At 36.8% G+C, this 13,995-nt stretch overlaps 1 protein-coding gene across 2 annotated transcripts in view; it reads left to right on the top strand.

Moving 5' to 3' along the window:
- Positions 1 to 13,995, top strand: part of GRB10 (growth factor receptor bound protein 10) — a 113,389-nt gene that overhangs the window by 88,294 nt on the left and 11,100 nt on the right. For both annotated transcript variants that reach the window (XM_063304243.1, XM_063304244.1), the window contains exons 7-11: positions 4,967 to 5,082; positions 8,027 to 8,101; positions 10,446 to 10,583; positions 12,473 to 12,583; positions 13,046 to 13,144. In XM_063304243.1, the coding sequence (XP_063160313.1) occupies positions 4,967 to 5,082; positions 8,027 to 8,101; positions 10,446 to 10,583; positions 12,473 to 12,583; positions 13,046 to 13,144 (539 nt within the window). The remainder of the gene's footprint in view (positions 1 to 4,966; positions 5,083 to 8,026; positions 8,102 to 10,445; positions 10,584 to 12,472; positions 12,584 to 13,045; positions 13,145 to 13,995) is intronic.

Raw genomic sequence — 13,995 nt, 5'->3', positions numbered from 1 at the left:
CTAAAAGCATATTAATAAGATTTGCATACATGTAATAATTTAACATGTTCAAAGCACTTTATCTAAAATATTTATCCGGGAAAATCCTTTACCTATAATATAACTGAGTATTATTATGTTCCTGTTATAGATGGGAAAGCTAAGGCTGAAATACAATGGCTTGTTTGCGTCCATTTAGTGAGGTCAACAGAGTCAAGTTTTGAACTGGGGATTTGCTCAACTGCTATGCTACACCACCTATCATAGATTTTTTTTTTAAAAGGTGATGTCTTTGCTGTAATGCACTCTTTCCCAAGCTGGGTACCCCCACTGCCCCATGTGTAGATTTCAAATTTCAGAGTTCCCCAGGCAGCATGGTTATTGCTGAAAATTCTGGCAAAGTATAGAGTTGAATCCATTTGGCTAGTGGATGCCCACATTGGGGAGGGCTGCTATAGTGTTTCTTGCCCACTAAAAGGAACTTTTTCTCTGAAAGACCAGACAGTAGGGAACAGGAGTCCTAGTTCTATATCAGCTGGGTGGTGGGAGATGTAGAAAGGAGAGTAAAAAGGATGCTTTTGAGGTCTTTCCTGTGGGACTGTTACAGATGTTAAATTTGGGGATGGTTGTACCAAAATTCTGTAGCCTCAGATTTTATTTGGTTTGTTTCCCTTCTGAAAATAGATATTTGGTCCAAAATCATAATAATTTCCTCTAAGGGAAACTGCATGACATACTAATTAACTTTCTTTTCCCTTCTACCATATCTAGTTTGTTCTTCTTTTAGTCTCCACTCCTCTAGTCTGGGTCATTTTCACCTTCAAGTCACTGTGAAGCTTACACTGCTTTTTGTCAGCCCCTGGGAAGGAATGGGTTAAAAAAGTTCCCACCCCCAAGGATATAGAAATTACAGGTAGTCCTCAGCTTATGTCCATTCGTTCAGCAACTGTTTGAACTTGCAGTGGCACTGAATGAGTGGTACTTACGACTGGTCTTTAGAATTCCAGCTGTCATAGCATTCCCGCAGTCATGTGATTGCTATCCAGGTGCTTGGCACCCAGCTTGCAATTACTATGTCACAGTAAACTATAGTCACATGATCACGATATCCATTGTTTCCTGCTGGCTTCCCACAAGCTAAGTCAGTGGAGAAGCCAGCAGGAAGTCGAAATTTGTGGTCATGTGAGGTCCTCACTTAACAACCCACGCAGTCCTCATTTAATAATGGCAACCCAGACTGCCATCGCTAAGTGATGTGGTCATGTGACATCACACTTTACAACCACGTTGCTTAGCAACTGTAATTCCAGTCCCAACTGCCATCGTAAACCAAGGACTACCTGTAGATTTCATATGGTCCGTGTTTATATTTTCTTCATCCTGGAAAACAACTGTACCCAGGGGAGCATAATAATTTGTATATATAACTACAGCTAATGTAAAATGTTGCTATTTAAACATGTTCACCTTCATGTTCATTTCTTTTTTTGTAAATCAATTAAATTTGGCTGTTGTAATGTATATTTCCGTAAAAAATGGGGAGAAATAGCAAGCTACAGATTTTTAAAAGTAAAAAGTTCCACTTTTCCCCCATGATACAGAAGCAACTCCCACCATGATCAGGAGAGACCACTTCTAAGCAGGGTGTTGCTGCAGTTCCAAGCACAGTCACTATGAGACAAGCCCCACCAAAACCAATAGGTTCTTTAAGTAAATAAGATCTGAACTCTGTTTTAAGTCATTTTGTGTATTCAGAATACTCCACAGCTATCAGAATAGGGTTATTACCTTTGTATTACAGATTGGGAGGGGGCCTTTCCCCTTGCTCTCAGCAATCCTGATAAAAGGCAGTATGAATGGAAAGAGAAGGGTGCTATATCAGCTAACACTTGCACTGAGAAGGGTGGTTCTTGCTCTGGCTTAGCTTGGTATTTGTTTCATACACTGCATGGAAATGCAATCTGTGCCCCTTAGGTCCTTGTATGACCCCACCTAATTTCAAAAACACTTGCAAAGCAATGAGATTAGATTTCTTTCCAGAGTCATCTTTCTTTGCTCTAGCTGACTGATAGGACTGGAGAAATAAGGGAGAGACAGAGGAAGAAAGATCACCCCAAAATGTAGCCCTCAGTACATTAGAAATTTAATATATTATTAATAATGCAGCTGGGAAACTGTACCAGCTTATTTACTTTGTCACTCTCAGAAAATTGGATCAGGTATGCACATTTCACTTGCATTGAACGTAAAGTGGCAATAAGCACATGTGAATTTTGAGTTTTGCAGGCTCTGCAGGACAAGTCCTTTTTTAAATGAGACCAATACACATATCTGTTTGAAAATAGAAGGTTGGTTCTATCTTGATTTCAGATTGGTTTAATACTACGCTTACATTTGCAAATAAACTAACTCCTATACAATACCAGTGTTTTTCAACCTTGGCAACTTTAAAATGTGTGGACTTCAACTCTCAGAATTCCCTAGCCAGCATCTTAAAATCCACAAATCTTAAAGTTGCCAAGGCTGAAAAACGCTGTCCTATACATTCAAGGAACTTTTTTAAAACTAAAGAAAGACATCATATCATAAGGTTAAGGTTGAATCCCTGATAGGTCTAATTAGTTTATGCTTTGTAACTCAACCTAATATAATATATTAAAATGTAGCCTAAAATCAGATGCATACTGCAATATGGCAAATTTGCCATAAAAGAGCAAGAAGACATTTATACTGGATGATGAGGCAAAGAGAAAAATACTCACCTGGAACCTAAAGCTTAACACATTTAGTGCTAGATTCCTATCTGGACAGTGGGCTCCATTCCCCTAGACCCAAAAGAGAAATTATTAATCCCTGGAATAAGGAAGATGGCAAGTTCATCTTGGAGAAGACTTTTTATAAAAGAGAAAAAAAAATTAATTGTGCCTTCTAGAACATGTTTGCAGCCAGGCAAGTACTACTACTAGTATCTCAAGTGATGCTTTAGTTCATTTTTTCTCTCTTTATTTTCAAGTGTATATACCCTCGCTGGTATAAATCTACCATCAAATCTAACATCAAAATTAAAACTAATCAGATTCCTGATTATCCATGAGTTGCAAACTTCAAAATCTGAGGAACTGATCGCCTTTAGCCATATTATATAATTTTTAAATTATAAAATAATAATAAAGTACACAATTTCATAAGCACAATCTCAGGAGGTGCCTCAGATCACTTTACTATGATAACCTCATTAACTCTGCTCCGAGTTGTTAGTGATGGTTTTTGCCACCTTTTTCATCTAATTCTTAAGCTCCTGCTTTGCTGTAGGCTATTTATTCTTGTGTTTAACAGCATACTCCTAAAGTGGTATGTGGATGCTGGCATTGCTTCCTCAGTGCTGACAAATACGCACACACTTGGCCAAAACATGATTGGCTCAGGCTTCTGATAGGGTTTTCCTCCTTAGATAGTGGACCCAACTCAAGTCAGGATTCCTATCTGCATAGTGGAAACTATTGACTCAGACTCTTCAGACAGAGTCAGTCATCCATCCATTTATTCAATTTGGCTTTAAGAGATCTGAGCAAGTTTCTTTGATCAGAGTTCATTTCTTTTACTTGGACAGACAAAAGTTGCCTTTGTGGATGGAATGGGGGGAAGTAGAAGTATTTCTTCTTCCCACTTCTTATTACTGTAAGAATTTCTGAATTTGGTTCAACTAGGGGGGCTTGGCACAACTAATTAGATGCAACTAATGGGTGCAACAAAGGGGTTTATTGAGCTGTAATTTATCAAGGGTTAACATAGATTGGCACACTCATTTCTGCCAGTGCCAGCCATTTGTCTGAATATGGTATGTGTTTATTGTAAACTTCTTGACCTGACTGTATTTCTTAACCTACTTGCATTTAGTTTGTACTTCTTATATACCTGTTGCCAGGTAAAGCCTTATATTAGATAATATATATATACAAAAGCTGTGCTAAATAGGATTCATTAAATCTCAGTCTTAGCTTTTTACTTACGAATATTCATCAGAGATCTCCTTCAACAGCTTTCAATATTGTTTGATAAGTTTGATAACAAACATGCCATTTGTTTTGCTACAAAATGTTTATGCCTTCATTGACTTCCAAAATAAACAAAACACCATAGATTGATGGCTATATTTTCTAAGTTGTGTCCTTTTATAGATAATTTCTATTTATGATCTATCAACTGTCCAGATACGTTGGATTTCTATTAGTGCTAACCATCATGACCACAACTGTACAGTATCTTAAAGGCACCAGATTCAGGACGATAAGCAGTCCTTTCAAACTGAATTATCTTTCAATTCAGAAATCAAATTTATCTGAAAAATATGGTGCTTTTGGGGAGCAGTGATTTTAAAGTGGTATCAAACTTAGGAGTTCCTTTGAAGCTTAAAAACCACTTCAAGAGGGGTTTTGTTGAAGTACTGTACCAAAAGATTTAGTTAGTACTTACATTTATATCATAAGCATGTAAGATTTGGAACAGAGAGCCAATTTGGTGTAGCAGTTAAGGCACCAGGCTAGAAACAGGGAGACCATGAGATCTTGTCCCACCTCAGGCACGAAGCCAGCTGGGTGACCTTAGGCAAGTCATGTTCTCTCAGCCCTAGGAAGAAGGCAATGGCAAGCCACTTTTGAAATCTTGCCAAAAAAACTGCAGGGACTAGTCCAGGCAGTTGCTAGGAGTTAAAACTGACTTGAAGCTGTGCGCGCGCACACACAAAAGATTTGGAATATGTATTATACATGGAATATGCATTATATACGGAAAAGATTCTGTAGCAGATAATGTTCTTCTAAAGTTTTTCACTTGCACTATGGAAAATCTATATCTGGAGGAAATTTTAGACATTGATTAGGAACATTGATCTGTTCTCTCTTCTGCATATGAAGATGCAGGTCCATGAACATATACTTGCCTGTAGTTCACCAAACTGAAAAATGTCTGTTTTATCTTCTGCCTATAGAGAGATGCTTGGAAGATCATGAACTCATTGTTCAAGTTGAGTCTACCATGGGAAGTGAAAGTAAATTTTTATTCAGGAAGAACTATGCAAAATATGAATTCTTTAAGAATCCTGTGGTGAGCATCCTATCGTTTTCTCTTATGTAGTCACAATCTGTTTTCCTTATTTTTTTAATAGTACATTTTATTAAGTTTCAAGGAAAGAATAAAAACTACAATAAAAACAAAAACTACAAAAAAGAAAAAAAACTAAAATAGTGCAGAAATGCAAGAGAAGAATTTTTTTTTTAAATTTACAGGAAGATGTGCCTTCCATCTTTTAACATCAAGGATATACAAAATTTCCATAATCGATCTCTTACTCAATATTAAACCAAAACACATTATTTCTAGAAGTCATTCCCATTTAACACATAATAAAAATAACTAAGTACAGTTACTCCTTCCCCTTATATTAAAATGAAGGAAAAAAATCCATATAAACCTCCTAAACATCTTTCTCCCCTTCAAAAGATAGAACATACTTAATTATTCCCTTACTACTATGATTCTATACATTTCTGTCTACTATAATAAAAATCAAAAGGCACATAAGTTGTCAGCTATTATACTTAATGGTATAACAATTTTAATAATCTCAATCCTAGTAAACCCAAAATCTTAATAAACACAAAGAACAAAGCCAGTTCAAAACAGTAAGTCCAAATCTTTAAAGACAAATAACATCAGTCAGGTCCTTAAGGCAAGCCAAATATTCTTCAACCCTTATCCCACTTCGAAATAAATTAGAGCAGTTACATATTCCCAAGATATGCACAGGGCTTTCTTGTTAAGAAAATCAAACAGCCCAGTTGCCCCCATCCAAGATTCCAGGCATTTCATGGCATTCCACCAGGAGATCAACCCTACTTATACCTTGCAAATCACACTCTGCCCTAGATTTCTCCAGTTCCATTATCCAATCTTCATCCAGCATCTTGATGGAAATCCCAGGCTCAGTCTTAAAAGAAACCTTTCTATCACTCTTAAATTCCTCAATTTCATCCAGCAGATCCCCAACCTGATGGCACATTTTAGCTCTCATATTTTCCATAATGTCCTGGATATCTTGCATAAAGGTTTGATAAAAGTCAGAAGATATTTGTTTGAAGTCCTGGTGAAGGTCAAAAAGTATCTGTTTGAAATCCTCCATGTCTCAGGCAGTAGATTACGGTGCCCTCTAGTAACTTAATCAATGAGAGTCAACGATGAGGGAAAGTTTGAAAGTTCCTTACACAAAATGAAAGTGAATAGCAGACTGTTCTCAAGGGCAAGTGAAGGCAGAAAGCTGAAGGTTCAGATCAGCCGATTCAATGTGTAGGAAAATGCTAATATCTTCAAATTTAATACAAAAATAATAACAGGAAGACAATTATTTACTCAATCTTTGAAATTTCCTTTGGAAGGAAAACAAAATCCAAAACTTAAAGAACATTTAAAAAGTAATCCCAAAAATAATGTTAAGCACCAAGAGAAACAGCTTTTCCTCGAAGTAAAAAGCCTCTCTTAGGCTACATATACTTAAAAAAAAAACAAATTGGTGATTTAGAAATGGGATGGCTGGTCTTAGTGTCCCTTTAAGGCTACAGCACCGCTTGAAAATGATGACTTCCCCACCTCCCAGGAGCTCTTATCATCGACAGTGAAATGCTATTTGCAATCTCCAGGCTGCAAGCCACTGTTCTGGAGGACAAATGGGATGATTCCGAGAGTTCTCCCTGATCTGGAGAATGGTTCTGGGCTTCAGGAAAGCCTGCCTGAGCCAAAAAAACCCCCAAAACCTGCCATGCTGCCTGTTCTGCCTGCTGAAACAGCAGGCACAGGCACTCAGAATGCCATTCCCACTGGAAGCCAATTTGTTGTCCTGAAAAGAATTGGTTTCTTTTTGTAAACTATGCAGTATCAACTTTTATAATATCATAATACTAATGCAATAAGCTTACAGTGTGTATTATAAGATAATAATAATTGTACAATAATAATTCCCAGTAGAAAACAATATAACAATTGTTATACTTTTATGAAAAAATCATTACTTCCTGTTTTTATGTGGAAACTTTTTGCCTTCAGCAGATACTTATCTATAAGCCAGTCTTGTGAACAAATATCCATTTGGGGAAGAGGAAGTAACAGCTCAATACTATTTTGAGCTGTTCACTCTTAGTGGTAGATTGCATGTCTTGAACATGGAAGTTTCCCTTTGATTTTAGTTAGTAATGGCTAGGAGGAGCTTAGAGAACCATTAGCAATTAGAACACACAGTATGAACAACATGAAACAACAGGCTAATTATATAAGATACTTCGATATTTTTACCAGACATCTAAAAGCAAACAGTACAGGTTTTTTTAAATTATATGGTAGTTCTTAGTGATTGGTCTATCTATTAAAAATTATAGTAGAATTTCCTTTAATAACATGAAATAATACCTCATCCTTAAAAGTTGCCCAGTATTGTACTACTGTATTTCAGAAGGGGAAAGCAAATTGACTATATCTGTATCTTAATCCAATTTGCATACATTTACAGTAGCTGCTATAATTCCTGTTGCGGGTGTTAAATGGGTATATTGTGATTCAACACATACCATTGCTCTAATGTTGAGTTTCAAAACCTTTTCAATCACAACAGCATGGCTATTTGCACAAATCTTTCTAAAAAATATCTAGTTGGAAATAAGGAGCAAGATGATGTAACTGTGGGAGCAGTTACATAGGTACCTGAGACATGGCTTCTTGTTCCTTATTTCCAACTAGATAGTTAATTTTTAGAAAGATCTGTGCAAATAGCCATGCTGCTGTGATTGAAAAGGTAGGTCCATATTATGGGATAGAGTTCATTAGTTGCCTTGAAAGCTTGTAGAGCACAAAGGCAGAATATATATGAAATAATAAAAACAACTCAGCAAAAATGTACTCAGATTTTTAAATAGTACACATTTTTAAAATATGTACTAAATTAGTTGGATGTACCTTAACGGCAAGTTATTACCACAGATATTGCTGTCTCTCCCCACTCCAGAACTTTTTTCCAGAACAGATGATTGCTTGGTGTCAGCAGACAAATGGCTGTATTCCACAGTCACAACTCTTACAGGTAAGCTTTCATGGGGATGTAGTTGCCTTCAAAGTTGAGTAAAGAGGTAATAAATGATGTGTGTCAGAATAGATTGGATAGAAGGAGGAATATATTAAGACTAGACAAGCACTGGACTAGCACAGTGTTGAGTTTGAATTATTAGAGCACAGGCTTTGCAATACATTTCTGAATTTTTGTTTAAACCACTTTGGGGCCTTTCAGTGTACAATGTGTGGCTGAATGTTATTTGCCTTACAGAAGAGACAAGGGAAGCAGACTTTAATACAATTCTCCTAAACACTTGCAAAAGCCAGTAAAAACAGTTGTTAACTAGGGCTAAGTAGGGTTGACAGATCTCTTGACATTCAGGATGAGAGGTAAACTGGAGAAGAAGGCTGGATTGGTGACCTTCTTCTAAAAAAAGGTATCTTATATGCAGGCTGGTATGATTACTGCATTCTACAGTAATCTGTCTATTTTCTCTGTTTTTTTCTTTCTACACCATTCTATGCCAAAATGTGACAATTCAGATATCATGCCACCCTAACTCTAAACAGATGTTTTCAGTGCAGTGCCAGTTTCCTCCCCAGAGACTTACTGGATGAAAGCAGTGCCTTCTTCACCTCATGGGTGGGCAGGCTATTCCAGAGTAAGGAGGCTGCCGCAGAGAAAGCTTGGTTCTAGGTGCCCTCCTCACTAACTTCAAGAGGGGGCAATTCTTAGCCTACCCTCTCAGTCAGGATGAGATTTTACTGGCATCAAATAGTCCTGGAAGTAACAAGGACCTGATTCATAAACATCCATCCATCCATCCATCCATCCAATGAGCAGCACCTTGAATTGGACATGGCTGCCAACTGACAGCCGTGGCAGCTGTAATGTTACATTGGTATTATTCTGCTATGTGGGTGTTGACTGGATAGTGTGTATGCATCTGCATTTGTATCAGCCTGTAGCTTCCAAATGGTCTTCAAGGGCAGCCTTGTGTGGAACAAATTGCATTTGTCTAGGTGTGAAATAATACTAGTGACTGTTGCTAGAAACAGAGGCAATTGGCATACCAGTGAATCTGGGTGAAGCCTTTCCTGGCAATGAAGCTGCTGCTTCAGGAACAGTGCTACCTCACCTAAAGTAAAAGAAGGCCCAGAGAAACAAGTTATTGAAGCAGGACATAGCCATTGGGAAAAAGAATAGAAGGAAAAGTCCTGTTGAAAATTGCCTTTAATCATGAGATTTTACTCTTTTCTCTAAGGCTTTGCAAAAAAGGATAAACTACACAAGGTCAGCTAGTAAGATTTTCAGTCAATATACAGTTATCATGTCTCTAATTGCAAATAATATTTTCCTCCAACACTGGAAAAAGCATTGGTAAAAACATTGGTATTAATCCATAAAATGGATTAAGATACACATAGATACTTAAAATTATGGAATAATTAATTTTTTTCTGCAGCACATATGTTTAGCAACCCCCCCCTTTTTTTTTTTTGGGTGCCTTCAAGTCAGTCTTGACTCCTGGAAACTGCCTGGACTCTGCAGTTTTCTTGGCAAGATTTCAGAAGTGGTTTGCCATTGCCTCCTTCCTAGGGCTGAGAGAAAATGACTGGCCCAAGGTCACCCAGCTGGCTTCATGCCTAAGATGGGACACACAGACTCCCAGTTTCTAGTCTGATGCCTTAGCCACTACACCCAACTGGCTATCAGTAACTGTATAGAAATGTTATAATGAGACTGTTCAAAGCCAATACAGAGTCTTTTTTTAACTGTAGCAAAGTTCAGCCTTTCCCAGTCTGCTTCTGCCACAATATATTGGGTTAGAGCTCTCAGAATTGCTAGCTGGTTTACTAGATATTTTGGAGATTATATTTTAATAATATCTGTAGGCACCAGGCTGGGGAAGCCCGACATGATGTATGAACAATGAATCCCATGTCAACGTGTTTGTTGCTTTGTTTTTAAAACAAATCTGAAGAGGGAATATGACAAACATAGATTATACAGATTTGCTCATTGTAGAATAACAACATGCTACTGTTGTCTCAGGGGAAATGTCGTTGGCCATCCCTGGAATGGTATTATGTCCCTATACCTACAACCACAATTACTTTGGATTACAGTATGATGGTCCTATTGGGCAGTATATTCTAGAATTATTTATTATTGTAATGATATCTTCCTAGGGAAATAAATTAGAAAATCTCTTCTCTGTTGAAGTGTCTGGCTGCCATTTTAAGGTGGCACAATTTTTTAAATTTTCAGCATGAAAATTTGCACTGGTACAATAACCAGTTAAGTAATAGCTCTTGCATGTACTTCTTTCTTTGTAATTGTAGAATTCAACATTTCCATTTATCTTCAACAGAAATTTTTAAATTCAAGTAGTTGTCCAGAAATTCAAGGGTTTTTACATGTGAAAGAATTGGGAAGAAAATCATGGAAGAAGCTGTATGGTTGTCTGAGGAAATCTGGACTTTATTGTTCTACAAAAGGATCTTCAAAGGTACTTGATTAATTAGACCGGTTTAATAAAGATAGCCAATTGACTCTGAAGGCACTGATATCATTGTCAGTAATATGTTGGAGTATAAGTTCCAGTTACTCTGTACTCTGAATTTAATTGTAACCTTGGTTTTGGTGTATAACATAAAGCCAGTAAGGGGGTTCTTGAGGTTTTAGATTAGATCCTTCTAATGAACTGTAATCTTTATAATTATATTGTTGAGCACCACAAAATCATTGAGCTGTAGTTTCATATGAAACACCCTAGTGGCTGATCATCAGTACTGTCTCCCCATTGCACAAGAAAATAGTGTCTCTTCTCTGAGCATTCTCAGTTACAAATTCAGAAATAATCTCCACAAACTGAATACCCAGAAGACAAGTTCCAATATTTAAAAGCTTCATATGCTCTACATGATTCCAATCCAGATGGCGTATATGCCATTTCGGGTGCTGGGCAATATCCAGCATCTTTGTCTTTTCATGTCTAATCAAAAGCATTCCACTGCTCAATGGGAGATGAGGGTTGAAGGGATCTCCCCAGGCCCTGGGGTAATTGAAAAGAACACCACCATCTGCATACAGTAGCATAGAGAGTTGCCTGTTTGTTAGTTTGGAGAAGTAAAATCTAAATCAGTCTGACTGACTTAGTATAAAGATTAAATAGAAGAAGCTTTAGTAGCATTTCTCTTTGACCCCTTTCCATTAGTACAAGACAAGATAAACATTCCAAATGATCATATATTACTCATAAAGATATATTGACATAAAACTGTTGAATTAAAAATAGATGATGCTGACCAACCATAGTTGCCTCCCGTTTTCTCCATAACTTATCCCTGGGAATGAATTCAAATGTGACTTAAGATTTTTAAAAAGTTGTACATAGAGGTCCCCAAGGATAGATTTATCTATTATGGGATTGTTATTCTGCCTGGTACTCCATCAAGATTATTTCCTGTTTAATCCAAATTTGTCAGTTTCTGGAATATATATCCTGTGTATCTTACTGGGCATTTCTTGTAAATGGAGACAAAAAGCTGGAGCCAGTCTTTAATCCTATAGACCATTCTGTCCTTGTGGGTAAATAAAGCTGCTAGAACCAGCATTGACCTTCAATATTTCTTTTAAACAATTGAGGCAGTAGATGGTCCCTTCTCTAACTTTTCTGGCTTTTAACTGTACAGACAAATTTGCTATCTCAGAAAGAATAAAAGGCAGACAAATTAGAAGCAAGTTCTAATTAGGCTTGAAAGTCATTTAAAGAAATAGGTCCATTAGAGTGAAACCCATAAGAAGATCTGAAATATAATTAAACTGATTGTTCCACTTTTCTTTTTCTTAAAAGATGAGCATTTCATAATGAAGCTTGCCTTCCTCCTAAGTGCTGTCACTTTGAAGTTACCTCTGAAAGTTGAAACCTGTAGAGGACCAGGATGCTCTAAAAAGTTAATAGGAAAAAAATTGTTCCCAAATATAAATTGAGGTTGTGGGGGGTCAGTCAAGTTTTTAAAGCTTTTGCTAGGTATTTTAACATTTGATAGACAAGGAATGATAATGTCTTTAAGCACATACTTGGATTCTGAATATATGGAAGGTATTATTATTATCCAAGTTTATTGCTGCTGGAGGTGACAACTAGCAAGTCTTTTTGCGTGATGTTATTGCCCTCTAGTGGTTCTCCTTTTTATTTTCAGGGAATATAAAATGGTTTAATGCTATTTATTTATTTATTTACTTACTTACTTACTTGCTTACTTACTTACTGTCCCGCCTTTCTTATTTTTTTATAAATAACTCAAGGCAGCAAACATACCTAATACTCCTTCCTCCTCCTATTTTTCCCACAACAACCACCCTGTGAGGTAATTACTACAATTGTTTCCACAGGAACCAAGACATCTGCAGTTGCTAGCTGATCTTGAAGACAGCAATATCTTTTCATTAATAGCAGGCAAGAAAATGTACAGTGCACCTACAGACTATGGCTTTTGTATAAAGGTAATGGTTTTAAATCTTACAAGGTTTGTGGTTCATGGTGTTAAACTTCAGTTTTTATATAACTTTTTAAATGGTTATGATTTCAGTTATATCCTAAATTTTCCCCTAGATAGAAAAAAAGCATACAAAATTAGACCTTTATCAAATTAGGTATTTCATATAATTATTAGCCATCAAATTGGTATAATATTAATGGTGTGGGTCCGGAAGTCCCATTTCACATTTTACCAAAACAGTAAACTCATTAGGTACCTTACATCAACTATTGTACTTTCAGCCTCTGCATCGATTTCTTCAAAAAGGAGATAATGCCTATATGCTTATGTAGATATTCTCAGTTTATATGAACACTCCAAAATGTTCCACAATATAGCAGATGCTATTATTTGTATATCACACCTAAACTGTAAATTAATTTCATGTCTGGGAGACAGAATTAATATTTCGTTGTTTGTTTTGTAGCCCAACAGAGTAAGAAATGAAACTAAAGAATTAAGACTGCTGTGTGCTGAGGATGAACAAAGCAGAACATGCTGGATGACTGCCTTTAGATTGCTCAAGGTACTGGTTAGCCATGGGGCTAGTTCACATTTATGGTAGCCTCCATCTGGATTACCTGCATTAATTTTTGGTATAGACACAGGCACAGTTAGGATCTTTTAAGAGGTAGGTAGGTAGGCTTATGTATGTATGTATGTTTAATAAATTATTATCTTTGTAATGAATGGCAGGCAGATAGGGAAAGTCCAGGAATTGGATCAAGGGAAGTTCACTTATATAAAATAAGGATTATAGAAATGAAGCTGGTAGAAGTAACAAAAAAATCAGTACTTGTTACAAAGCAGCTGGGGCAAAAATGAACAATTTCCAGGATGTTTCTGGCAGTCTAGCCAAAATTATATGTCATTGAACAGCCATCCTGGCTGGTAGATCAAGCAGAGGGAGTTGATAGGATCAGTTTAGGGAATGCCAGATGCTTCACTATAGAATGGCTTGAAAGGGATAGTGGGGCTTCTAAAGATCTAGAGATACTTCAGAGCAGTTGTTCTATTGTAAATATCTCCTTTTTTGTCACCCAAAACAGTTTAAGTTGAATTCAAGAAAATCTTTTGTAATCCCTTTCTCTCCAATGAATGTAAATATAAACATTAATCCCTTTCCTGTTAATTATCCCAGCACCCAGGTGAGCATTCCAAAGGGCAGGGGAGTGGTTAGGAGGCAAAGAAAATGAAGGTGTGAAACTGATTAACCTTGTCAGTTTTGAGCTGGAAAGCACAGTTGTGATCATGTGCTTTCCCACTTGGCAACCACTTCACTTAGCAACAGAGTTGCTGGTTTCAGTTGTAGTCACTAATTGAGGACTACTTGTACTGCAAAGGCTGTGCTCTGGATTGGGAAAATAAAAAAAAGCA

The sequence above is a fragment of the Candoia aspera genome, chromosome 4 (assembly GCF_035149785.1).
Source record: "Candoia aspera isolate rCanAsp1 chromosome 4, rCanAsp1.hap2, whole genome shotgun sequence".
NCBI classification, from domain to species: Eukaryota; Metazoa; Chordata; class Lepidosauria; order Squamata; family Boidae; genus Candoia; species Candoia aspera.
The sequence above is the reverse complement of the archived record's forward strand: the minus strand, read 5'-3'. Positions and strand labels throughout refer to the sequence as shown.